Below are 26,265 nucleotides of genomic sequence, written 5' to 3'. Positions count from 1 at the left end.
ACAGCTAACCCTAGTTGGCCAGTAGTGCTGGGGCACAGCGAGTTACTGCTGGGCACTGAGCTGCTCTGTGCAGGCTGCTTTGGTCCCTGTCCAGGTGGAAGCTCTCCTGGATGGTAAACGTGTGGTATCTTGGCAGCAATTCATCTTTTAGAGGGAGGAGGATCTTCTCTGTGTTAGCCTGTACGGGACTGTGTGTACAGGCCTGTACCACAGAGCATCTAACGGATGATTTTTCTCTATTGTGGGATTTAAAAAAAAACCCAACCCCCCACGTAGTGTAGTAGTGTGAAAGATGGTACAAAAGGTTCTTCCGGCACAAACTAAGCTGCTTCTGGCTTCGCACAAGTCAGGCGGGGTTTTCTTGTGTTTGGAGGTTGTGCTGAAGCACACGAGGCTGCGCACACAGCTCTCCAGGTGCTCCGGCTGCCTGGCTGTGAGCAGCATAGGGCTGAAGGGGATACTGCCCTCCCATAGGGCTCCTCTGCTGATCCGAGACTTCTGTGGTCATCTGCAGCCTGAGGAACCTTGCCATCCGCTGTCAGGATAGGCCTTGTTGCAGCAAGCGAAGGCGGTGGGTAAATAAGCTGCCCAGGAAAAATGAAGTTGTGAACGAAGCGGTGGAGGGTGAAGGCTGTGGGCGAAGCTTGTCGGATTCAGTTCCTTGCAAGTAACCACGTCGCTGCCTTCTTCCCTGCAGAGAAATCTGGCTCGGCTCCCCCCGGAGGCCCTTCCCGGCTCAGCAGCAGCAGCTCCTCTGAGTCTGGGAGCAGCAGCTCCAGTGGTTCCAGCTCAGACAGCAGCGATTCGGAATGAGTTACGGACACTTACACACAAAACACAAAACGGACATCACCCTCACTGATGCTCTGCAGTGTTCTTTTCTCTCCTTAATATACTGCTCTTGTTCCACAGTGGTCAGGTTTTTTTTCCCATCTCTCTTTCTCTGACTTTTTTTATTTTTTAATTCAGTGTTACAAAAGGTATCTTCCATTTTTTGGGGGGGCGCTCTTTTAATAGGTCAAAGATGTTTGTGCGTGTGTGTGACTAGACTTTATGACAAATAGTTCCCTTTGCATAAAGTCTCTAAAATACATTTTCACTGAAGAAGATTGGTTGAAAATGGAAGAACTTTGAACTCTTAGCAGGAGATAAATAGGAAGTTCTGCAAGGTTTGTAGTACATTTCCCTCCCACCCCTTCCCTCTCCCCAGAATGTTCTCTTTTAATAGGCCTGCCTGGCTCACACAGGATAAAAACCTCCCTTTTTTTAAAGAAATCTCTGTAAAATGGTACTGTATCTGAAAGATGTTAGCTTTTGAACTAGTTGGTGTATTTGTTATTAGCACTAGTATTCTTAATCTCGAAGTCTACAGTGTGATCGAAATGTCAGATGCTATCATCTTTTTACATAAAAACAAAACAAAAAAATTCTCCTGCACTGTGGATTGCTAACATGCTTTTTTTAAATCTTGGTAGAGGCATAGGCACCTGTTCAGGAAGGTATTTAAGCATGAATTTAACTTTAAGCACATGAGCATTATAAGTAGTTGCATTTCTTGTTTTTCCACTGAAAATTTTCATTTTCCTTGGGGATGCGTTGAGAAGAAGGGAGCAAGGGACACTCAAGTTTCTTGGGAATGTTATTTTTAACATGAAAAAGATGATTTCCAGGAAATGGACACTCTCTATGAAAGCGTTCATTTAATTGAAAACAGATTTTTTGGCTGAAAGGTCTCAGCTGGACCTCAGAGTGATCCCTGCAGAGTGACCAAGGCAAGTCATATGCTCATTATTAGACACATGCTTAAGTATTTTCTCCATGACAAACACCTCAGTCTGGGCTTAAAATAAAGGAGCACGTGAGCTCCAGCTGAGGCTGAGCTGGCAGGGGAATTGGAGAGGAGGGATGTTGTTGTGTATGGTTGGGGGTTCTTTGGGTTTTGATGTTCTTTTTTTTTTTTTTTTTTTCCTCATTGTTTCAGTAGCAGGCTCCTAGGAAGGGAATGCTACTTCTGTGTCATGCAGGGTGCAGGTTTCCAGGCACTAAAATGCTTACCTCAATAAAAAGAAAAAAGAGGGGAGGGAGGAAAAAAAAAAAGAGAGACAATTTTTAAGGCTTGCAATTTTTTCAGTCCAGCCTAATGTTTTGACCTGCACTGCTGCAATACACTCTGTTTTCACTGTCCCTAATTTCATGTATATACGTAAGTACTTTATTTATTAAACACCATTGGTCATTTAAAATGTAATAAAAAAACAAAAGCAAAGCTGCATTATGCAGACCAGCAGAAATGCAGATTTTTGATGTGGTTTGAACTAGATTGGAAAAACAAACAACAACAACAAAGCAAATAAACATCTGAGATTTTATTTAAATACATTGGACTTTATACCTACAGGTGCTACAGTCCAGTCTACTGTGTGTCTGGTGCTCTGTCATGTTTGGTGTGTTCATATTTTGATTTGTTTTCTCTCTTCTTTCTCTTCTCATCCCAGCCCTCTTTTTTTTTTTAACTCCTGTTTTGTACAGTTTTTGGAGACATACAGGTAGATAACAATTTCTTGATGCAGCACATTATTATTTTCTCTAATATTTCCAGAGGTCTTTTTCCTCCTCTTTTTTTTTTTTTTTTTTTTTTAGAACAGTGGGGTTTTCTCTTTTACTCTCATTTTAGGAAAACACCAGTTCTATAATTATATAAGATTTGTAATCTGAGGGGCAGAAATTTATTGTAAATTCTTAACGTTTTATTGTAAAGAAAAAAATATACAGAGTTCAACAGAAAGTTATGCCTTTCCTTCTCCCAGCACCAGCGCCTAAGGCTTGCCTCTCTGCTGTGGGGTAGCCCTAAAATTCACCCTGCTGTGGGCTCTATTAGTGGTTTGCCAGAGGCCCCATGGTGCAGACTGCACCAGCTGTTAGTTTTCACAGAGGTGAGTGGCCCTGGAGGACTTCTCAGCCCCAGCACACAATTTTCATTGTACACTCAGCCTCCGAGAGCTAGGAGTTGGCCTGCCGGGCGGTGTGGCATCTGGCTGATCTCCTTTTGCTGGAAAGCTGGGGAAGCACAGGGCCAGCCCGTTATTAGCACTGCATGGTTTGCACTTCTGGCTGCATCCACATTCCACTGCCAGTCACTGATCGCCCATCGACTGAGGTTTTATTAGCTGGACACTCACACAGCTGTCTTAAAAAAAAAAAAAAAAATCTGTCTTTCAAAGATCAGCATTTCAAGCGTTCAGATGTGTGTCTTGTACAGCTGATCTGCTTCTGTCCACGTTTATCTGTGTGGTGGCAGTAACACTCTCCACAGTTTGCTGTAGACAAGAATTCCCACTTTTTTTTGCAAAGGGCTGCGAGCGCAATGCTGTGGTGCCCTCCTGGAAGTTGCTGGGCATCTTTGGTTCAGTTGCAGTCACCAAGGTGCTCGGCCCGGTGGCAGGAGGCTCTCGAGTCTTTGCAGCTAGTTTCCCACAGTATTTGAAAGTGGATGAACTAAAGCATTCTGATTCTTACTGACATTATTTTTTTTTTGTTTCTTTTAACAGTGGAGTTATTTTTAGTTCCTGTACTTTTTTTAATTCTACCCTTAAAAAAAAAATATCTTCCCCTAGACAGATCCTTAGTAATATATTTTCAGAATTTACTATGAGGAAATGTAATATACACCTAATTAAGAGCTTAGGTTTTTTTAATGGGGTTGGGTTTCATCTGTGCTTTTCCTATTGTCTGAGACTTGCATTGTCAAAACCAACTAGTATTTTAATTAAAATAATTGCAACCCATTCAATACCCTGACGACTCGTATAAACAAGCTCCCAGTTTTCCCTGCTTGAAACATTTTCCTGCGTGCATTAACCTGACCTGTGCCACCGATGTAACGTGGTGGTTGCTCCCATGCGGAGAACAACCCACAGCTGGTGTCGGAGGCAACAGCAGCCGCTCTGGCCAGCATCGCTGCCGTGTAAAGCCTGGGGACCTGGCTCTGCAGCATGCTGCTGTCCCCCAACGTTGGGGACGACCCCGCTGAGCACAGCCAGGGTACAGATGTTCCTCTAGGACACATAGCTCGGTCGCACTGCAGTCAGTGGGAAGGTTAGAGGCAAAGGGTTGGGGGACCTACTGTGAAGTGATGGAAGGGGGCCTGGCCTGAGACTGTTGGCAGCACTGGAGGAGGATCCCTATTTTAGTTGGCAAACCTGTCCTAGCTTGGGGATTTGCAAGGAAAACCAGCAACCAAAGCCACCAAGGAATGTGAAGAACCACCTGCATATCTTTGATATACCCAGCTGCGACTTGGGCTACCATTTAGTTGGGAAACTTTGTTTTCATGGAAAGGAAGGTGTTCCCTGTGGAATGGCAGTTCACAGGAGAAATCCATTTTGGCATGACCTTCATTTCAGGAAAGAAACTGGTGACTCTTCATTTGAAAATGTTGTTCTTACACTTTTTCATTTTCGTGTTGTTTGTAGTGCTCATTATCTCCCGACATGTCAGTAGTGGTGCCTCTTGTATCTCCAGATCAGAGTGTCTCCAGGAAAGAAGAGATGTTTTCAGTCCATAGTAAGTAGCAGCAGCCCTTAATGAGTTAGAAACGGAAACAACAGAGCATGTATTTAACTGAGTTTGTATTGCATGACATGCCAGTACGGATGTCATGAAATAACTTGACAGTGATCAAACGTACAACATTTGAAATAACACTTTTTTTTAAAACTTAAGAATTAAAAAAAATTGAAATTTTTATGGTAGAATTTTTCTTGAACGAACAAAGTTTAACTTTGTTTTCCAGGAGAAATGTCACTGAAATCAGTATGATTTCATATGTATGCATACACACAAATAGTTTTATTGAAGCTGTTTTTTCTGACAAATTCCTGTTTTGACAAAACAATACCTGACCAGACCTGTTATCAATCAACCAGCATTACTGCACCTTTAAAAACTTTGTTAAACTCTATCTGATTGTAAGGTCAGCCTGTTTGTTGGCGTACCATCAGATGTAGGCTCAGTGGGACCAGCGGGAAATCCACATCCCGCGGGCTCAGGCCCCGATCCACCTACTAAAGGAAGCTGTTGCCTACAACAGTTTCCTGCTAACCAAATGTTGTCTATACGAAATCATTTCAGTTTTGTATTGATGTGATTTTAAACTTTCCTACCGACAGGGTTTGTAACTGTAGAACTGATATTTCAGGACTATGTAACTGTTGTTCGTGTGTGTGTGTATAATAGGTGCACGCACCCCCACACACACATACACAAGCACGTGTGTGAGTGTCTTATCTACAAATTAGTTACCCAGTGAGGTCTCTTTCCATGTTCTCTATGTGGTAGAAGCAGACTGCAGTTACCTAATCTAGTTCTTTCTCTGTTTTGGGGACTCTTAGACCAGTTTTTTAATTTTTTCCTTGTTTTGAAAGGAATGATGTTTTTTAACGTTGGGGTTGGAGCTAGGGGGAAGGGATCGGGGCATGACAAAATAAAACCACAACCTTTTTAGTACTGGATTTTAAAAAGACATATTCTTAAACGTGAGCAGTTACCACTAGGGCTAACTGTGGGCAGGCTCTGTATTGCTGAAGATAAATTTAGGGTGAGGATTCATTACACTAGCAACATTATCTTGCTTGTAAAACAATGAGATGTGTTTTTTTAAAGAAATGGTATTTGCATATCTTTTTAAATGTCATTTTTAAAAATAAATAAACCACCGGCTAGGACTTGACATGGGCCACTTACAACTTACCCCCGTTACTGGCATAACCAATCCAGAAAGATTTGTTGTTGTATTTTTGTTTTGGGTTTTTGGGTTTTTTTTTAATATTTAAAAAAATTGTTACTTTTCTGTATGATGTGCATGCAAATTTACCGTAACTCCTTTTCTTAAAACTTTTTAGTGCCATTTCTAGTATATTCCTGTAAATGTCAGTTACTGAAAAGAAATGAGTCAATGTAAGTAGTTTAGCTTGTTTATTGCAAATTGCTGGCCTCAAACACAACAGAATTTAAAAAAAAAAAGTTAGAAAGTAATCTTTGATGTTACTGGTAATCACGGACCCTGGTCCTGGGGCATTTGTTTTGTTTTCATAATAAAAAGAAAAATTGTTTTGTGTGTGCAGTTTGATCCCATCTTTTCCCCTCACCTCTCCTTTTCTTTTTCCTCATCTCCTTTTTCAGGTGTTGCACTTGCTCCAGTTGAGAACCTGTAGGGCTTTGATCGAGCAGTCAGTTGAGTAGCATTGCTAAGGGAGAAACAGAAATAGATTTAGTCCTAGTGTCATGAGTCTGGAAAGAATTTGGAAGTAATTTTGCAACTCCAGCCACATGGAGTGCCATGCTAACGGGGAAAGCTGCCTTCAGAGCAGGGGGCAAGCCTGGGGCACTGCCAGCTTGGCCAAGGGTCTCCCAGATCGCAGTTCAGCACCTGGTATAGAGGTGCTCTGGGTAGACCTTTCAGCTGGTGAGGGAAACACTTGGGCTGCTTTAATGTCCCAGGGCAGCCAAGGAAGGACCTTCACTCTTCCTAGGTGCCCACAGCCTGAAGGGCTCTCAGCTGATGTGAGAATTGCACCTGATGGAGGTAAGTTCAGGTAAAAAAGAGGAGCTGGGGACTTCACCCACGTTTAATGCTGACTACTTTCAAGCCACCAGGACCTGAAGGAACCCGAGGGACATTGTCACCGGCACTGGTGGCCCTGGCTCCTGGTCTACCAGCCAGCGCTGGCCCCGCAGGTCCGCGAGCCCAGGGTGGCTGGGATGTGGAAGACACGGCGGGGAAAGGGGGGGCTTAAAGTAGCCAGTCACAGCACGGTCTTGGGGTGACTGAACCGTGGCAAAATCTATTTTGGTCACTAGAGGGGATCCAGGTTGGGTTTGCTGTTCAGTGTCTCAGATGCATGCCTGCTGGTTTATGTGTAAGGTAAGGGTTACGGCAGCCGGGCTTGCCCAGGGTTAATCTTTCTCTAACCCTGTTCCTGCTCACTGGGTTTAAAAGCCCTGATTTCTCCAAGGTTTCAGCAAACCTGTTTTGCTTAGCTGTTGGATCGGCGTAGCTGTGTGTTGGATCAACGATACTCCCAAAGGAAACGCTTGTTCAACCTATCCTCTAAAAATCTCCTGTGAGACAGCTGCTCCACCGGAGGATGTTTCCTTCAGCATTTACTAGCGAGTTATTTCTAGGTGCTGCTGCTTACAGAGCTGGAGGCGGTTGTGGACAGGCAGAACACAGCTGAGGTTTGGCTCACGCTGGTGTGTGTATGGATTATTGCACGTGTGACACCCAGGGGCTGTCCTCATCCCCCAGCGCACCGCTCGGATGCAACAACGGCTGCCAGGCTTGGGAACCTGGAGGAGCCACCCCTGCACGTGGCCCGTCTCCACAGGAGAAGCGGAGTGACTTTGGAGAGGGAGGTGACCCCCAGCCCCACCAGTAACTAAGGTAATTCCCAACGGGGAGGAACTGCCTGTCTGGAGTTTTCCCTCTTCTGCCTGGGCGAGGACTGGGAGTGCCAATAGCAGTAATCCTCACATGTGCCAAAGTGATTAACATGCAGAAGGAAAACAGCTGCTCCCGATGATGCATTCAAATCATTTTAATGCACTTTATCAAAGAGGCTACAACAGCATTTTAAACAAGTGCATCAACACTACACAACCGGCTTACAGAAATGCTCGCTTACAGCAGCCACTCCACAAACCTGCTGTGACTAATAAGGACAGACAGATACGGAAAATACGGTCCTGTTCACAGAGAGAGGGAAGAACAAGTCACGTTCTTCCTTGCACTGTCATATCCAGCCTCAATCCTGGAAGAATTTATGCATGTATTTTAAGTTTTTATTTTTGTGTAGTCCAATGACTGCTCTTCAAATAACTGAATTTTGGTTTACCAGCCACATAAACAAAAAGACTGATTATACCCAAGATAATCAAATTTCTTACTGAAATAAAAAAAAAAAATAAATTCACGGGTGGGGTTTTTTTTTCTATAAGAAAAGAAAGTGAACAGCTGGTTTTGGGGATGTGCTGTTCCTTAAACTCCCAGAGTTTGCATGTTCCCCTGGGCTGCTGGAAAGGCCCTGAACACCCCTCTCCTGCCTCTCCAGGTCTCTTCCACCTGCAGATTCTTCTAGGGGAGCTCTCAGACCATCTCCTGCCCATCTCCATCGATAACCATCAGTTCACTCGCCGACCTGGGGGCCTCGGTGGCTCGCACACCCCAGGCGATGCTCTGCATTCACCAGCAGCTCAGTGCAGGAGCACTGCTGCTGCCAGCATTCTGCATCCTGCTCCTTTTGGGAAGCTCATGGAATGCTTTTTTTTTTTTTTTCCCCCCTCAGCTGAAAAACATTTATTCACCAAACCCCTTCTCATCCAGAGCTAGTCCTGGCAAGATCCAGTAGGACTGTTTGAGCGTGCAGAGCAATGCGCAGGTCGGCAAAGCACTGAGGTCCATCAGCAGGTTTAGTTTTACGAGCACACATGTAAGGTACCAAACATCAACGCATGCATAAATAGTATTTAAAAAAAATAAATGAGCTGCCTATAGTTTGCAGTGCATACACGTGCTACGGATCAGGGCTGAGTACCTCAAACATCTACAATCTCACGTTAGAACAGGTATGTTCTGCTCAGCACACTGAGTGCAGCATTTAACCCACACAGGAAGGGCGGACAAGATTCTTCTTTGCTGTATTAAAAAAAAAAATAAAAATAAAGTGCTTGAAATATGCAAAGGAGGTTTCAGATAAACAGAAGTAATGACTGTGCCTAATTTTAGACAGGCAAATAACCCTCACTGAAGTCAACGTCAAATACTGATTTGCTTGAAGTTAAGCCCGTACCCAAGTGCTGCTGGATCAGGCACGCAGGCTGAGAGGATGTCCCAGGGAGGGCACAGAGGGAGCCTATAACTTAAGCCAAATGTTATACTTGAATGCCAAACCCTGGGCACCTAATTAGCACCCCTGGAAGAGGTACTGCTTGGTTTTTAATAAAGGTTTAGGTGCTTGCTGGGTCGAGTTTCTCAGCTTGATCTTGCCTTGAGCAAGTTAGGGATTCAGCTCCTAACGGAAGCAGCCTGAAAGCAGTCTCTATTCCCAAGAAATGCAATTCTAGTATTTTTTCCCTCCTAAAATCCTTCAGTTAGTGGAAACAAACGCTCGAAGACGCAACTTTTAGAACACATGCACAACATCTCCTATCCAACCCGAATTAGAAAATAAACCCTTCCAACCTACTGCATGCATTAAAACTTGAATGCAAAGCAAACTTCAGGGGACTGCGTGCTTCTGCCAGTGATCTCTGGGGGCAGGTAGGTCCTGCGGTAGGAGATGTGTGTATTTACAGTAGCTTGCTTCCTGTTGCTTTCCTGGGCCTCTCCCCCCCTTTCAGGCGGTTGACTTGGTGATCTGTTCCCAAAGCACGGAAAGGGAGCCAGCTCCACCGACGCCAGAAGTCCTCTCTTACTGCCACCATACCAAACTGTGGCATCAGAGAGGGCCCTTTGCTTGGCACAGGGTGAAACTGCCGAATTCCAGACTCTATAAACTCTCAACACATTCTTTCCCTCTTTCCTCCCCCCCCCGCAACAAATGGCTTTGGTTGCAAGAGACCGCTTGCGGGGCAGTAATTAAAGGGAGATGGGGCAAGCACAACAACTAATGGCCAGGTAGTTTTGCAGGTCAACTTCCTAAAATTTTCGCCTGGATGGAAGCGGATCTGCGCTCGCCTCCCTGCCGCCAGCATTCACAGAGCTTTGGCAACGCGTGAGGACTCGCAAGTGAAAGTGCCTGCTGGGGATGGCTCCCGAGTTAACAGCGGGTGTTTCTCATGGTGCACAAGCCACTTACAAGCAACACATGGTCCAGCACAGACCCTGCCAAGATGCTAGACAGCGAACACAGGCTCATGAGTTCCCGAGTGAGACTGTTTTCGTTACACACACTCAATGACATGCAAAATCTGACGCTACCAACAGTGAAAACAAACGCACGCTTTGGGCAGCCTTGCTGGCCCATCCCGCACGCGCTGCTTTAGCCGCAGCTCTCTTGGGAGGATGGTGCCAACCCATATCCCCCGGCCTGCTGCCAGTCTGGTTTGTCTCCGTGTGTAGATTTCTAATGCAAACCCACCGAAATTACATAATGGCGCAAAACTTCGACTGTCCCGTGTCCCTGGAGACATCCAGCTTGTTTTTGTCCCGCACCAGGATGGCTTCGTTGCCGTACTGTGAGTACCACATACTCCGACTCCGGCTCAGGTAAGTGTTGGGGGGGGCCGACTCCAGTTTCTGCTGCTGCTGCTGCCAGATGAGCAGAGAGGTGTCCCTGTACCGCAGCCGTGCATAGCCCTCGGACAAGGCTTTTTCGGGCAGGGGCACCCTCCCGTTCATTACTTTGTCAGTCATCTGCTCCAGGATGGCTCCGAAGACGAGAGCTCCTTCCAGGCAGCTCTGACAGACACCCCTCGGGTCGGCCCAGGTCGACTGCTGCTGCTCCGAGCTCCAGGGGGAACATCCCAGGGCAGGGGCACGGCTCTGGGGACACACGAGCCGCTGTCGCCGTAAGGACAGCTCAGGAGAGGGAGCAGGGATATGCACAGCCACAAACCACAACGGGCAGCCCAGCCTTGCTTAAATAACAAGCCAGGGCTTCGGAAAGCTTATCCAGTGGTGATGCCGCTCCGTGTTTCATCTTGCGGAGGGACCACGTGCACACGAGCTGCTTGTTGAGAGCCCATGAAGTATCTCAGCAGGTGTGAGCAGCAGTGGTGGGCTTGCTTGGCGGCGGTGGGCTTGCTCCACAGCCGGGCAGGACAGGCTGAGCGGCTCTTGGATGAGTTTTGCTTCCCTGAAGAACGGACCCTGAAGCCGTAGGGCAGAGCGGAGAGGTCAGACTGAAGAGGCCACCAGCACCCAGGCCCGTGCAGGAGCGCCCCGCCTGTGCCGCACGCTGCGGCCGGGGGGCGGCCGGGGGCTTCGCGGGCCCCCGGGATGCAGAAGATGCTGCCTCCCGCCGGGTGATGGTACCCACTGGGGTGCGCGCGGCACGGCTGCGGGGCTTCAACCTGCGGGCGGGGGGGCACGGCGGGGGTCACCCCAAGGCCTGGCAGCGGGGGTCCCTACCCTGCGAGGGCCCCTCCTCCCCCGCGCCGTGCCCCCCCCCCCCCCCCCGCGCCCTTCCACCGGCCCCGCGCACCCGCCCGCGGCCCCCCGGGGCTCTCTGCGCCCCCCCCCCCCCGCCCCCGCGCGCCCCCCGGGGACCCCCCACCCCACCCCCGCGGCCCCCCGGCACTCCCCCGGCCCCCGCTCGGCCCCACCGTGCTGCGCGGCCCGGCCCGGCCCCGGCGCCGCTCGGAGCAGCCGCGGAGGCGCCTCCCGAGCGCATCACGGCGGGAGGAGCCAGGGCCGGCGCCGGGGGGGCCGCGGGGCGGGGGGCGCCGGGCCACGGCAGGGGGGCTCCCCGCGATGGGTGGGGGGACCGGGCCACGGCAGGGGGGCTCTCTGCTATGGGTGGGGGGTCCGGGACACAGCAGGGGGGCTCCCCACAGTGGGTGCGGGGGGCCGGGCCACGGCAGGGGGGCTCCCCGCGATGGGTGTGGGGTCTGGGGCACGGCAGTGGGTTCCCTGGGTGGGCTGTGGGGTCCGGGACACAGCAGGGGGGCTTCCCACACTGGGTGTGGGGTCTGGGTCACGGCAGGGGGGCTCCCCACAATGGGTGCATGGGGCCAGGGCAGGGCAGGGGGGTTCCCCCCGCTGGGTGTGGGAGGCTGGGGCACATCATTGGAGCACCCTGAGTGGGGTGCAGTGGTCTGGGGCACAGCAGTGGGGTTCCCTGGGTGGGCTGTGGGGTCCCAGGCACAGCAGCAGGACTCCCCATGTTGGCTGCGTGGGTCCGGGGCATGGCAGTGGGGCACCGTGAGTGGGGTGCAGGGGACCAGGGCATGGCTGTGGGGCTCCCCGTGCTGAGTATGTGGGTCCGGGGCACAGCAGTGGGGCTCCCCATGCTGGGTGTTGGGGTCTGGGGCATGGTAGTGGGTTCCCTGGGTGGGTTGTGGGGTCTCGGGCACAGCAGTGGGGCTCCCCACAATGGGTGTGTGAGTCCAGGACGTGGCTGTGTGGCTCCCCACAATGGCTGTGTGGGTCTGGGGCACAGCAGTGGGGCTCCCCACGCTGTGTGTGGGTCTGAGCCATGGCAGCGGGGCACCCCGAGTGGGATGGTGCAGCAGTCCGGGCCATGGCAGTGGGGCTCCCCATGCTGGGTGCGTGGGTCCCACAGGTGTCAGCCAGCACAGGGCGCACAGAGCGTTTTAAAGGGGCGCCCAGCACTGCGCGTGCTGAGCCCATGGCATCGTACATGGGGGCCTGGGGGCTGAACGGGGGGAGCCTGCTGTTGCCCAGCCTGCCCAGCACTGCCCTTGGAGGAGTGGCTCTCCCTGCTGCTGAAGGTGCTGGGGGGTCCCAGCCCAGTTTACAGCCAAGGCAAAGTGTGTTTCTGCCCAGTCTCCTTTCTGGTGGGTGACTGGTGTAGCAGCCATTTGTGCTGGGGGGGCACGTGGTGCCCTTTATCCCTCCCTGCTTGTCCCAGCCACCCCAGTGACAGCCCGTTGTGGGCTAAGGCAGGCAGGGGACACCCTTAGGTCTGCTGACAGCCTCATGCGACCACCACTGTGACAGCCACGCCAGGACATCTACAGAGCAGGCTGTGTGACCCTGCAGCATCCCCTCCGCCTCTGCTCATCCTCACCGTCTGCTCCAGTCCATTTCCTTAGCCTGACTGTCCCCTGGCAAGCGTGGTAAGAAATACGTTTTGAAGAGAGCTGTGAGGCTTATTCTTTTTCTGATGATACTAAATTTAAGCTCTCAATCTTCTTATCTCCTGTGAATGCAGCGCCATCTAATCTCCTGTTAGGGACTCAATACACTTAGATCTGTTGCAGAGCCACTCTGCTGTTCCGCCGGGCCTTCGTGGGCACAAACAAGACGCAGTGATTTAATGCCACGCTGGCTGCAACTCCCTGCTCCCGGAAGGTTTAGAGCAAACACAAAGAAGAGGGAAGAAAGAAAAAAAAAAAAAAAAAAAGGAGAGAGAAGAATGAATACACTATTAAAATGTTTATTCTCAGAAATGTCCTGACTTTGCTGCTTTATCTGCACAAGGAGCTAGCCCTGGCCCCACCTTGTGGAAGCTGCAGAAGAAAATGCAAAATCATTTATAGTGGAACCACCAGGTTTAGGTTTTTAGCACGAGTGAGGTGTCGTGGTCTTCTCTGAAAAATTACCAGTCCTGTTACCAACCTCTGAGCGGAACGGACGCAGCCGGTAAGTGGAGTGGTTGTGGTTGTTGCAGAGATAAAGCAAGAAGGGCTGGAGGCTGCAGACCTCTGAAAGCTGACAGCTCTCTGACCATCCACTGGACCCTTCGCCCTGGTTCCATGAGACGTCTGACCATCCGAGAGGACCCTTCCCAAATAAACCTCAGAAGCAGCAGCAGCAGAACAGAGGGGGTGAAGCCCCAGTGGGAAATCTCTGTGTCTGCTTTGCTTTCCCTGCCAGCTGTGAGACACAGCTGCAGCACGAGGCTGGCCTGGGTGACTTTTCCCTGGCTTAGCTCCTTAGGGCTGCACACGCCTCGGGACCACTGGATTTTGATGGGAGAGCTGTTGGGGTGAATCCCGGTGGAGGAGGGCTTGCTGGCGCGGCTGTCCCGGCAGCACAGTGATGGTTTTGGGAAGAGGGTGGTGTTTGTGTTCAGCACAGCTGAGGCATCACAGGCCCCATAAATGAGACACTTCCACAGAGAAATGCCCAGGGAAGTGCTGCCTCCACCTGCTTGGCACCCGGGTGGAGAGCCCTTTTCCAGCGGAGCTGCACCCTCAGGTGCTACCTTTTTCCCGGTTAAACAAAGTGCATCTGTGGCTCCCATTGCACCAGTGCAAGAAGAGAATCCAGTTCATCCCTCCTGCCAGCACCGAGCTGTGCCAGGTTAATTTTCCTGCTCTCCCGTTGCACAGCCCACATTCCCTGCTCAGGGAGGCAGCACGCCTGGGGCAGGGGAGAAGACCTGATCTCTGCTGGCAGGAGTGTAGGGCCGTTAGTGAGAGGGTAATTGCAATGACTGTTCCAGGGTACAAGTTGTCAGGGCAGGTAGATCAGGTGTTTACAGCAATAGATGAGCCAGAGAATTATTGTCTGTACCCAGTGGATGTGAGTTTAATACTTCAACAGCGGTGTGATTTGTCCCTTTCTGACCAGCAGCGAGAGCTGCTGCGGAGCAGTGTGTTTACCGGGTTGTGACTTGCACAGGTTTCCTAAAATAGTTGGTGAAAGGGGATCACGGTATCTAAGAGCGTGATGTAAATGGCACATAGGCTGCACAAGGAACTGCTGACAGCTGCCGGTGGTGCCCGAGCTCTGCTGTGACAGCAGCCGTGACAGCCCCTGCTCTGGGGACCCTGGCTCCAGCTGGAGACAGATGTCCGTGGGACAAGCTGGTGCACACTTGGTCTAATCCAGAAGGTGGCAATGGCAATCCATAGACACGGGCTGGCTTGGAAATGGGGATTTCTTGGCGGTGTGGCCCTTGTATTTAGGGGATGTTTTCAGATGGCTGCTCCAAAGAGGCAGCGTGGTGGCTGCTGCTCCGTGTGCGCTGGCTGGGGAGTTGGCTCTTCTCCCAGCAGCAACACCAAACATCACAGAAAATAGACTTTACTGTGAAACGTGCCCGTGTCCCACGGATGTTTTGGTTGATTTGTAAGGTCGATCTCCTTGCACATTTTTATGCATTTATGTCTGTCTCCTTCCTTCCTTCCTTCCTTCCATGACTAGTTTTGCCTATTCCATGCTGGGCTGTGATGTTCCCAAGCAGCTCTGTTACATTCCCAAACAGCTGCTGCTTCCCCAGCCATGCACTCTGCAACAGGACCCGGGCGGCAGTGCCTGCCTGGCTGCCCAGTGGTCACAGCTGCCTGCCAGTCCCCTTGGATCTAGTTACTGAGACATCTGGGGATGGAAAAGCATAATGTTCCTTCTGTTATTGTCCTTCTAGTGCATTTACTCACCTCTCAGGCCAGAAAGTACTAAAAGCGCACGCAGTGAAGCCCGTTAGCAGAGAGATGCTCCAAGCTTGGTCCCCAGCAGAGGGTAGTGTCAGCCTCCGCGTGTGGGTCAGCAGCTTCAGCCCTGGCTGGCTGTCCTTCCCTGGTCTGTCCCTCCCAGGCTGGCTGTCCTTCCCAGCAGTGCCAAGGGGCAGGAGAGGGGGGCACCAGCTCTAGCACAAAATTCCACCTCTTTAATTGCTGCCTTTTAGCTTTAGGTGCATCCTGAAAGCAGTGCCCAGGTCCTCTCCATGGACCCCATCTTGTTTCAGGACATTCGTATCCACTGGTACGTGTGCTGGGTACATGCTCCCCACTGAGCCTTGCCGTACAGATTTGGGGTTGATTTTTTTTTCTGCTATCAAAAATACGCTCGCCATCAGCTGCTTTGACTGTTGCAGAGGTAGGTGAGAAGCTCGCTTGCTTCAACACCTCCCACGCAGAAGCTGGCTTTGCAGCTGCAACGATTGTTCCTAAGTGTCCAGGGGCCAAGTGTGCTTTTTATTACGCAGTAAAAAAGCCAGGCTGTAGCTAGCAGCTTTAATTATACACATATAATAAATCCCTCTGTTGTCCTCTACCTACAGACCTGACCTCACAAGGCAGACAAGCACAGAGGCAACCAAAATTATCCCTGGCAGGACTCCACTCCTTTCGGTAGCCTTGGGATTCCTGCCTGGTGGGTGCTGCTGGAGACCGAGCCTGAGAGCAGAAAGAAAAGCCTCAGCAAAAACTAAAAGAACGAGAAAGTTATTCTGAGAAATCAGCTCCGCAGGGTATGGGGAAGCAGGGACTGGAACCAGCATGCTGATGGGTACACCCAGGGCAGGGTGAGCATGGCATGATCCCGAAGGGAGCAGCACCCACATGCCCCCATCCCACACTCTGGCCAGAGGACCAGTGGGCACTGCACCCAGCCGGAGCTGGGACAGACGGTGTGTCAGCCCATCAGGCTAAGAGAAATGCCTTATGATAAAACAAATAATAATAATAATAAGCCTACCAAACTTTCCTTGGAATATTAAACAATTGTTTTTCATTCTTTGGAGGGATCCTCCGTCCTAGATTGAAAACGAAGTATCATGCCACTAGGGTCGCTCTTCTTTATCTCCACTTGGCTACATTTGGAAGAGATTAGTGTTGCATTTGTTTGACATCCAGGTTAATAGCTTCCCTTCGTCCCAGTCTCGGCTTCCGGCTCTGGCTATCTGGAAAGCCAGGCTGGAAATTAATCGGCAAACTCTGGGGAGAGGATCTCGGAAGAAAACTCAGAGCAGATTTGAAAGAGGCTGCTCTAAACCGTGCTGATTTGGCTGGAAGCCACTGGTGAAAATTAGAGATTTTTCAAGAGTTTGCTGCCGAGGAGTTAATGGCTGAGAGTTGAGGTTTTTAATAAATACACTAGTAATTAATTATAGGAGTTGTCTTCATGTTGGGAAGTCAAGGAATACGATCGCCTGCTTGGGTTGAACAACTCCCCTGCAGTATTTGCAAACCAAACAGGAGACTGGGGGGGGGGGGGGGTAGGCACCCTCGGACAAAGCCCGGTGCTGGGTGCAGACCCCCGGCTCAGGTCCTGCCCCTGCCCCCGGGACCGTGCGTGTGCCGGGCCGGTGGGGGAGCACGAGGGTCCCGGGCGGGGGCGCGGGGGGAGGGGGGGGGCACCCCGGCTGCAGAGTGGGGACGGCAGCTCTGTCCCCCCAGGGCCAGTGGGAAGAGAGAAGCAGCACCGGGGCTCGGCGCGGTTTTCCCGGAACAGGGAGCGAAGGAGCAGTGGCGGAAGGGAGCGAGGGGACAGAAAAAGGGAAAAATACAAAATAATAATTAACCAAAAAAAAAAAAAGGGGGATAAGAGCCGAGGCGGCGTGGAGCGCAGCCGGCCCCCCCCACCGAGCCCGGGCTCCCGCAGACAAAGGGGCAGCGGGGGCCCGGCAGCCCCTCCCGCCGGCCCGGGGCGGGGGGCAGCGCTCCCCCCGGCCGCGCAGGTGGGGCGGGCAGCGGGGGCTGCCCTCGGGGCAGGGGCCCAAGTTGCGGGGGGCGGCGCCACCGTGCCCCGTGTGCCCCCCCCCCGCCCGCTTTGTTCCCGGGAGGATGCGGCGCGCCTAGCGCCGGCCGAGGCGGTGGGGCCGCGGCGGGGGCAGGGGCAGCCCTCCGCCGGAAAACTCCGCGCCGCCCCCCTTCCTCCTCCTCCTCCTCCTCCTTCCTCCTCCTTCCTCCTCCTCCGCAGAGCCCCGGCACGGAGCGATGCTTCCCCGGGCGGCGGGCGGCGATGGAGCGGGGCGGTAGCGCGGCGGCGCGGTGCAGAGCAGCCCCCCGGGCGGCCGCCCGCTGCCCCTGAGCGGCCGGGAGGAGGAGGAGGAGGAAGAAGAAGGAGAAGAAGAAGAAGAAGGCCGGGTGTGTGCGCGGGGCGGCGGCCCCGTCGGACCGCGGCCATGGAGGAGTGGCGGCAGTGCGGCCGCTGGCTCATCGACTGCAAAGTTTTGCCCCCCAACCACCGGGTGGTCTGGCCCTCGGCGGTGGTCTTCGACCTGGCGCAGGCGCTGCGGGACGGGGTGCTGCTCTGCCAGCTGCTCCACAACCTCTCCCCCGGCTCCATCGACCTCAAGGACATCAACTTCAGGCCCCAGATGTCCCAGGTAGGAGGGGGTGCGCGGGTGCGGGACCCCCCCCCCCCCCGAGCACGCCCTTCCCTGGGTGCGGGTGTTGCTTTCGCAAAACTTGGGGAGCGTGAATGCGAGCGGGTTTGGGGAGGGGGCGCGTGGGAGGCCGGCTGCTTCACCCCCCCCCCAAATGCTGTTCGCCCCCTCCGGGCTTTAGCTCTCGGGGCTCTCGCCGATCGTGCCCCGGCGGCCGGGGTGGGGGCAGCGGCGGTGGGACCCGCGGCCGCACGGGAAGGGGCTGCGGGGCGGGGGAAAAACACCCCGGCAAAGGGGGAAACTTCCCCCCTTGTGTTTACAGTCATCGCGGAACAAAAGCAAAGGGCAGGGCTGGGGGGGGCTGGGGGGGGTTGGGGGGGGCGCCCCATCCGCTTTGATGAGCTGGGGGAGTGGGTGGCCCTGCGAGGGCACCGGCTGTCGGGACAAAACTTTGGCCGGGAAGATTAAAAACAAAATAAGTAAATAAATTAATAAAATCAAAAAGTGCTCCGCAAGCCTGTCCCAAGCCCGGCTGGGCAAGGGAGTGGGGCCATGCGGTGCCCCAGCTGCCTTCCTCCTGCTCTTCGGGTCTGGGAACTTCATAGGGCTCTCTTCCTGGAAGGTTTTCCAGTTTCTGGGTGTTTTGGTGAAAGCAGGCTTAACCAAATTGGGAAAAAAAAAACCCCAAACCAGTTGTAGTTGTTTTGGGTTTAAATGCTTACGTTTTTGCAAGCTGAGCTGCGTGGCATTTGCATGGGAATCGGGAAGTGAAATCAATTTAGAAGCAGATTAAAGGGGGCACTTTGTCCTCCCTACCCCCAGCCCCTGCGTTGGCAAGTGGAAGGTAGACTGCTGGCTTTTGTTTTGGAACAACAACAGGTTTTATTGGTAAAAGCAAGGGGAAATTTCCTGGTAGCAAGGGCATGTGAGCCTCTTTTAACTTTATGGAAGCATTCAAAGATAAATAATGTATGATGTGAACGAGAGTTCTGGATACGTGCTGTGCAACCACCCTGCTTACCCGGCCAGCACCTTTCCCTTCTTCTTGCCAGAGTTTTGTTCCAGGACAATGGTTTTCATCGAGATGTGACCCCCTGTGCTGGGGGGCTGCAGTGGCTGGGGGCAGCCGGGAGCCACCAGCTTCCCTGCGAGGCACCCGGACCCGAAGCTCTGGAGCCACGCTTTGGGGAGCGGAGCATGTTTTGCTGCCTGCGTGTGAATGTGAGGACATTGCTGGGCTCTTGCAGACCCCCAGACTCTGGTCCTGCAAAGCAAAGGGGTGGGAAGCCCCGACTGTACGGTGAAAACCCACCCATGGCAGCTCAGGCGTTGGCGCGTGAGACCAGCTGGCGTGGAGTAAATAACAACACGTACGGATGCCTCTTCCCAGGGTGGAACAATGCTGGGAGGTTTCCTCTTCGCTTTCCAGGCTATAAACTGATCAAACTGTCTTCCGTACAAACTGGTGTTTCCAAATATAAACCGTTGCGCTGGAGCTGTAGATGTGCGAGGACTAGCGCTTTCCTAGAACACGCTGAGGATGCTCTATGTTCTATGCATTTCTTGTTTTCTTTTGAGAAAACACTATAATCCTACAAACCTCATTTCAGCCCAGGATTTGCCCTGTGGGGAGAATGCAGAAAGGGGTTTAAAACGGTAGCTGAGATCTAGGGAAGATCTCGGTGGGTAGGAAACTCTTGCTGCCCTTGCTGAGGCAGGTGGTGCTTGTTGGAGGTGAGAGCTTACAGCCCAGCTGTCCTTAACGAAACTGCTTAATGAAATACCACACTTGGCCGCTTTCCGGGCCGTGGGAGGGGTGTGAGTGGAACTGGCAGGATCGGGTGCTTTGCTGGTTGCCTCTGCTAGAACCCAGTGGTCAGAGCGGACCGGCACAGCCTGGCCAAAGCTGAGCCCACGCGGGCGCGCAGAGCTGTGGCCAGGCTCAGCTGATGCTTGTCCTCGGCCAGGATGGGACCCAAGTCAATCAAGACTTGAATCGTGATTTGGTGTTTCTTGGGCAGTTCTGGAGTTTGGGAATCTGGCATCTCCCCCAGGGTAGCTGCATCTCGCTGCTCCTCTGTGCATCTGCAGCACGGGCAGCCCAGGGAGGAGAGGGGGGCTCTGAGCCCCGCCGGGGTGGGGACGCGTGTCCCCACCGTGCCTCAGCCTTGCTGCAGCTATCCATGAGTGGTTTAGCCTCTCCGGATCAAATTTGAGAAGAAGAGTGTAGGAACCCATCATTGTCACGCAGCTGTGATATGTTCAGACACAAGGGTAGGGATGTGCAAGACAGAGCGTGCCTAGAAACTTCAGAGGTGGTTTTTGAGGATAAAGGCACACTTAGCCTGACTGGCTGGGCTGGCTAACCAGCCGTTTGCCTTATTACAGAGCTGTTTTTTTAATTAATCAGCCAAAATGCCAGGGGACAAGACAGTTGTGCTAGACTTGAAACATCCAGCAATATTCTGTCATCCACCTTTCTCAGTGAATTAAATGGGGTTGTACAGGTGTGTGATGAGAAACAGATTTTTGCCTGAGGTGAGCATCGTTCCAAAGGCCAGAGGTGAAATCACATCTCTGCCAAGAAAGGCTTTAAGATCCAGACACTGGTGTGTGTTTGTTTGGTAGGTTGTTGTGGTGGGTTTTTTTTTCCATCCTCTTCCATGCTGATTTGTTTTTACTTGCAGCTGTTGAAGGTGTGCTGGGAGGTGAGGGATCCTGTTTGCAGCGCATCGAGGCCAGGGGGAGGGATGGGGAGGGATGCAGGGGCTTGTGCTGCCTGCTGGGGAGGGATGGACTGGTGTCCCCATCCTCCAAAAACCTTCCTGTTCTTGCTCAGCAGGGAAACCAGGCTGGCCACACAGCAGTAGTTTACTACTTGATTTTTAAATAAATAAATAGAGTAAAATCACCTCATTGCATTGCAATCTGTAGTTTGCTTTAGTTTCATGCTCCGTTCCAGAGACCCAAGACCAGTGCTCAGTGGTGCCTGGCAGGATGGGATGCCCCAAAGCTACTGAACCTCCACAGAGACTAACAAAATAAACAGGAAAAAAAGTTTTAAAGTCCGGTTCTCTTCTGAGAGTCGGAGGGTGTGAGGCCAGTTTTGATGAGCCTGGAGTAAAACTTCATTTCTGCTAATTGCTTTTGCTGTAGAGGACATTTCTGGAGAGCTGGGAAGTGGGATGAGTGGACTTGCCCTCGGTACTTATTGATCATTATGCCTATTACTGTGATTGGATTTTTGGGGATGTAATTCAAGCTGGTTTGTCAGCCAGCTGTGAGAGCGTGATGCAGAGGATGTCTTTATTTGCAAATGGGAGCAGATGTAGCAGCCCTCGGGCTTGCAGTCCCTGTCCCTTGTGCACAGCACTCAGGACAGTGTTTCTCCCTCGTCCCTGTGCAGAGCCATCGCCAGAACCCCGCTTCTTCCCCCGCTCCCCTGGAGCTGGTACTGATTTCCAGTCCTCTGACACTGTGTGGTACAGCTGCTTCTGCAACCCAAACTCCTTTTGTGAATAAGATGGAGATCACAGAGCTTTGAATTTTCATCGATAATTAGGTTTGAATTGTAATTTTGTGAAGTCTCTGGTCAGATACAAATTAAGTGACTATTCACTTGTGCTTCCTCATGGCGAGACATAAAAAAATATGTGCAATAAAAAATTGCACATTTGGGTGAGGTTGATATTTGATGGTGTGGGGTTTGGTTTGTTGGTTTTTTGGGGTTTTGGGTTTGTTGGGTTTTTTTTTAATATTTTTTTTGCATTGGCCTGAGATAAAATTAATCCCTCCTGACAGGGACTTGGATGCGTACCGAGGTTGGTAGGGAAGCTCTGATGAGCCCTGCCGCGGGCTCTCCCTGCTCAGGCGACGTCAGGTCTGTGGGCAGAGACCTCGTGGGGGCTGGATCAGCTGTGCTGGCTGCCTTTGCAGGTGGTGATGGTGGTGGGGGCTGATCAGGAGTTATCCCTGAATATGGAAAACTGGAAGACCCATGAGCTGCTTGCAGTGTGCCAGATCAGTGTCCTTTCTCTGGTGGCTTGCCAGCACCCTGGTTTAGTTCCCCTGGTGTCCAGAAGACCCGGTTCAGCCTCTTGGCGCTTGCGGCAACGCGGTGGGGGGCTGTATGGAAACATCTGGATCTTGGTGGAGTGTTTGTATCACAGGTGCCTGAGTGGCAGCGAGCAAGCAAGGTGCTGTGGGGGCTGACGGCATCGCCCAGCGTGTCTGGGGGGTCCCAGCCTGTGCTCTGCCCTCCAGAGCGTTTCTGCTCCCCAGTCTCTGCAGCTGAAGGACATGTGGGCTCCTTCAAGGAAGAAGAGCTTGGTGAAAAGCCATAACCACCAAACTCCTGCCCCATCTTCCCATTGCTCACATACTGGCTGTCCGAACACGCTGCTGCAGTGTTATCTGCTGCAACATTGACATTCCTCCATATGTTATGACAGCTGGAAATTGGTACCTGCCCCACAGCGGTTGTGCCCTTCTAGGGCTTGGTCATGCGGTTCGTTTTAACGTGAAAACTCCCGTTGATGATTGTTTTGCGTTCACCCTTCCTTTAAGGTTGGCTTGGACATGGCTGAATACCTTTTTTTCATGCTTCAGAATCTCTTGGATACTTGAAATGAAGCAGCCATATGTTTAATATGTGTATTTGTGTGTGCACAGACTTCAAGTTAGCAGTAACGGTCAGCTCATTAAGGAGTCTTATTTTGAAGCATATTGACATCTCTCGAGAGATAATCCATCTCGGTCTGCAGCGCCTGGAGGTTTTATTAGGGCTCTTGAGACTGATGAGACACAGCAAATGTAATTGGCATGATGACTTGGCTGCCCACCGCTCTGTTTTGCTCTGATTAAGGGACCACGCAGACAAGCGGCTTCCCACGATTGATGGGTGTCATGCCCTGCACTGGGCTGAACTGCCAGGTGGCTTCACGGCTGCTGGTTTTTCTGGAGGATGCTGATGATTCGGTATCCGGGTTCCATGTATTGATCACGTAGGTGCTCCTCTGCCATGCAGGTGGGAGCAGGTGCTTGGTACCATTTCCCCCAGGTATATGGGAGATAAAGACACGCTGGTGTATTTGGTACCGGTAATTATTCGCAAAGCTTTGGGTTTTTTTTAACATGCCACTTGAAGGCTTTATAGTGACAGTGCTTGAAATTACTTCCACGTGTCATGATAGCCGTTAAATATAATTGAGTATTATCAGAGCTGACTGGGTAGGTGTGGTGTTGGAGCAAGGTCTGTGTAGCTGCTCTCCGATTTACCCTGCTCAGGTCCTCAGGCTTTTTTATTTACTCTCTGCTGCTCAAAATTGAGTTCTGTTCCAAAAAAAGGCTATAAAAAATGGCCTCATTACATATCCCTGTTTACTGTGTCTCAGTGACTTCCCGTTCGGATGTGCTGAGCTTTACAAAGGGAAAAAAGGTGCTCTGTCTTGTACGGCCGATCTCGTGAGCTCCTTGCAAATAGGAACGGATTGCAGTCCTTCCCGGCCCCCTCCGTGCCTCCTGCATGTCAAACAGCACCCTGAAACTTGTGTCAGATAGAGGTGGCACCCCCTCTTCTCAGTTGTTCGGCGAGGTTGTGAGATAGAACTGAACCTGGAGCTGAAGGCTTATATGTATTCTGTTGGGGCAGGAGGCGGCGGAAAGTGTTAGATGGATCCTGCTGGCTGTGCCAAGAAGCATGAAAAGCAGTGAAAACTGCCCTCCCGCCCAGTGATTGATGAGAGTTTAATACCTGCACTAAATACCTAGCAGGAACAGGCTCCTGAATGAATGGATGCCATTAAAAACACAAAGCCAAAAACCCAGTCAATTTGGTGGTTTTTCAAGTTGGGACCAGTCTTGGAAGCTGCTTTCTATCTCAACAGCATGTTGATGAGCTGTGGAAAATGCTCGGCTTGTCCATCCTTCTTGGTGGGGACCCTTGGTGCTGGGTGTACTGCCAAGGAGCCGGGGTACCTTGTTGCTTGGTTCCTCCAGGGAGAAAGAGGCAATTCTTTTGGCGATGGCACTTGTGATGCTTAAATGTTGTGGCTGTGTCTGAGCAAGGAATTCGGGCTGCAGGAATTTAGGTTAGATCAAGCAAGGTGTGTGTTGGACCTGCAGTTGTATTGAAGGGTTGAGCATCGCCACCTCAGCTGTGCCCAGCGGGATGCTGCTGATCCATCACCCTGTGTTGGGCCTCGCGTGTGTGGAAGACCCTGGCTTGTGCCGTGGACCCTTTGCTTTCTTCAGCCGACCTGCAGCCAGCAGGGACCTGATTCTTGGCACTGACAAAAACATTGCTTCAGACTGACCTTAGGGCAAATTTTTGATCTGCTTCTTTGTCCCTTCTTAAAGAGAAACCCCTTTTTTTTTCCTGGTGTTTGAACTTTTTCCCTTCTCCATGTGACTCCCTCCTAAGCCTGTCTTTAGTGGTCTCAAACGTGCTGATCTGACGCATCCCAGCAGCCTAGCCTGGGGCTGCTAGGATGCTCTGGGCAGGGTTGGGGGTGGGAGCACCAGGGTCCCACTGATGCAGGGCACGGTGTAAGCGAGGGGGTGGGGGGGGATTACTGCGGAGGGGTGGTGGAGGCACGTAAGTACAGTAAGATTTGCAACACCTCTGGGAAAGAAAGACTATCCTCTGCTTTGGTTTTTAAAGCATGGATCCCCTTTCTTAGAGCTGCACAGCAGCTTTTTCCGCTCCCCCTTCTCCATCCTCGCAGTACCCTTGACATCAGTTGGATCCCTTGGACTCTCAGTGATCTTAAAATGGTCCCCACAGCTGCTCTCCCAGCAGTCAGCACTGCTTCCCAGATCTCTGATCCCACCCGAAGACTTGCTCAGTGCCCCATGGGAGTGACCTGCTCTCACGTTAATGCCGAGTCCATCTGTCTGCCCAGCTGTCCGTGCAGCATCCCGGGACTGGTGGGATCACCGTGCCGCTTCGGTGAGTGCTGGCCCCGGGCAAAGCCTGGTCTTGTCCCTGCTGCCAGCCTGCAGTGTCACCCCCAGCTCTCCTGTGGGTATTAGCCCGAGGGCTTTAATTTAGCCACTCCTCGAGGTGACTTGTGTGTTACCCTACAGCCACCTCCTGGGTTCTTCTGCCACCCCGGCAACGTGTTTCGCTTGTTCTAAGCTGTGTGCCCTCTAATGCTCCTTCTGTAAGCGGGGCGGGAGGACCTTCTTTTTCAGAGCAACTATAAATTAAGTCTGCATTTGCCAACTTCAAACTCAGTGTTAATGAAATGACTTTTTCCAGTGCTTTATCTCCCCTTCAAGAAAAAGCCTGGAAAAAGGTCTGTTTCTAATTAAACTGACTTCCCCCCCTCCTCCTGTTTTCTTTGGTTGCAGCTCAGGGCTGCGCTCCATCCGATGATACAACTCGGATGCAACCCCTCCTTGCCCTCCACCCTCCGCGATGGCTCGGAGCCTCCCGTGTTTGCAGCGGGGAGGCCGGCAGGGCTGGGGCTCTCAGGTGGACGTTGGCCACACCAGTGAGCAAAGCCTATAACTCCATGCATAACAAAACTGCTGCTGGAGCACCTGCTGTCCGGGTCTCTTACGCCTTGGGTTTATTAGTGACCTTGCAAGCGCTGAGCCCTGTCATTGTGATCTGCTTATTGTCAGTTCCGTACTGCGGCTGCTTTGGGGAGTGTTGGAGTGGGATCCTGTTCTGGATTAGTTCAGCCCTGTTGAGTCCAGTCCATGGTAATGGTAAGGTTTGGCTAAGATGCCCTAACCTGAAATTTGACTTGTAATTGGACCATCTGAGGCCTGCCCTTGTGTCAGAGGATGTTCTTGCTCTAGCAAAAGGGCTCTGCTATAGAAAGAACTGGAAAAAATATGGCTGCAGGTGCGTCAGGTGGCTAATCTGTGTGTAGGCTCAAAGCCCTGTTGCTCTGCAAAGAAAAAATAAACCCAGTTATCCTCAGGAGAAGTCACTGAAGAGTAGTAGTGTGGCCATCAAATTTCCCAGCCTGTCTAACCAAGTTTTGGAACTTCCCTAGTTTTAAGAGCTCTTGTCCTCTGAAGTCCCCAAGACAGCTGTCTTGACCTGATGGGAGGGCTGCAAGCGCTCCTGGTGCGGAGCAGAGGACAAGGGACGCTGCCTGCCCGTTCTCTCTTGTCCACCCAACGCGCCATTGCTTGGGTAGCAAAAGGTGATGTGAAATCTCTTCTTGTTTCGTAACCCGTCTGGACAGCAAGGGTTCAGCTGGAAGGGCCTCCGCTGCCTGCTTGGAAAGCCACCAGCCTGAGTCACATCCTGACTCGCTCTGCTCATTTGGCTCCTGGGTGGTGTGATCCAGTGAACTCCCCCGTCAGTGGACTCTGTCAGGTTGCCCCTGGTAGAGACCCACTTGTATATCAGCTTTTATTTGCCGCAATGCCGCTCAGCTTCTCTGGATTGCATTTGCCAGGCTTGCCGGACCTGGGGAGCATCTCCCATCTTGCCCAGCACCCTGTATCAGCAGTGGCATCGGCTCTGTGTTCTCTCCCGGGCCATGCTGGTGGTGAACCTGCGTTG

At 51.9% G+C, this 26,265-nt stretch overlaps 3 protein-coding genes across 4 annotated transcripts in view; 2 read left to right on the top strand and 1 right to left on the bottom strand.

Annotated features, from left to right (window-relative positions):
* Positions 1–6,121, top strand: part of BRD3 (bromodomain containing 3) — a 42,540-nt gene extending 36,419 nt beyond the window's left edge. For both annotated transcript variants that reach the window (XM_005442031.4, XM_027809418.2), the window contains one exon: positions 698–6,121. In XM_005442031.4, coding sequence (XP_005442088.1) covers positions 698–813 — 116 coding nt within the window. In that variant the 3' untranslated portion in view covers positions 814–6,121. The remainder of the gene's footprint in view (positions 1–697) is intronic.
* Positions 6,122–6,376: 255 nt separating this feature from the next.
* BRD3OS (BRD3 opposite strand) lies at positions 6,377–11,395 on the bottom strand. Its single transcript, XM_055720081.1, has 2 exons — positions 11,323–11,395; positions 6,377–11,070 (listed from the first exon to the last, which is right to left on the bottom strand). The coding sequence occupies exon 2, from the start codon at positions 10,409–10,411 to the stop codon at positions 10,142–10,144; it is 270 nt and encodes an 89-aa protein (XP_055576056.1). The 5' UTR covers positions 10,412–11,070; positions 11,323–11,395; the 3' UTR covers positions 6,377–10,141.
* Positions 11,396–17,195: 5,800 nt separating this feature from the next.
* Positions 17,196–26,265, top strand: part of VAV2 (vav guanine nucleotide exchange factor 2) — a 149,255-nt gene continuing 140,185 nt past the window's right edge. The window contains 1 exon segment of the mRNA XM_055720424.1: positions 17,196–17,738. Coding sequence (XP_055576399.1) covers positions 17,535–17,738 — 204 coding nt within the window. The 5' untranslated portion in view covers positions 17,196–17,534.

The sequence above is a fragment of the Falco cherrug genome, chromosome 9, assembly GCF_023634085.1.
Source record: "Falco cherrug isolate bFalChe1 chromosome 9, bFalChe1.pri, whole genome shotgun sequence".
NCBI lineage: Eukaryota > Metazoa > Chordata > Aves > Falconiformes > Falconidae > Falco > Falco cherrug.
This window is presented reverse-complemented; position numbering and strand designations above follow the sequence as displayed.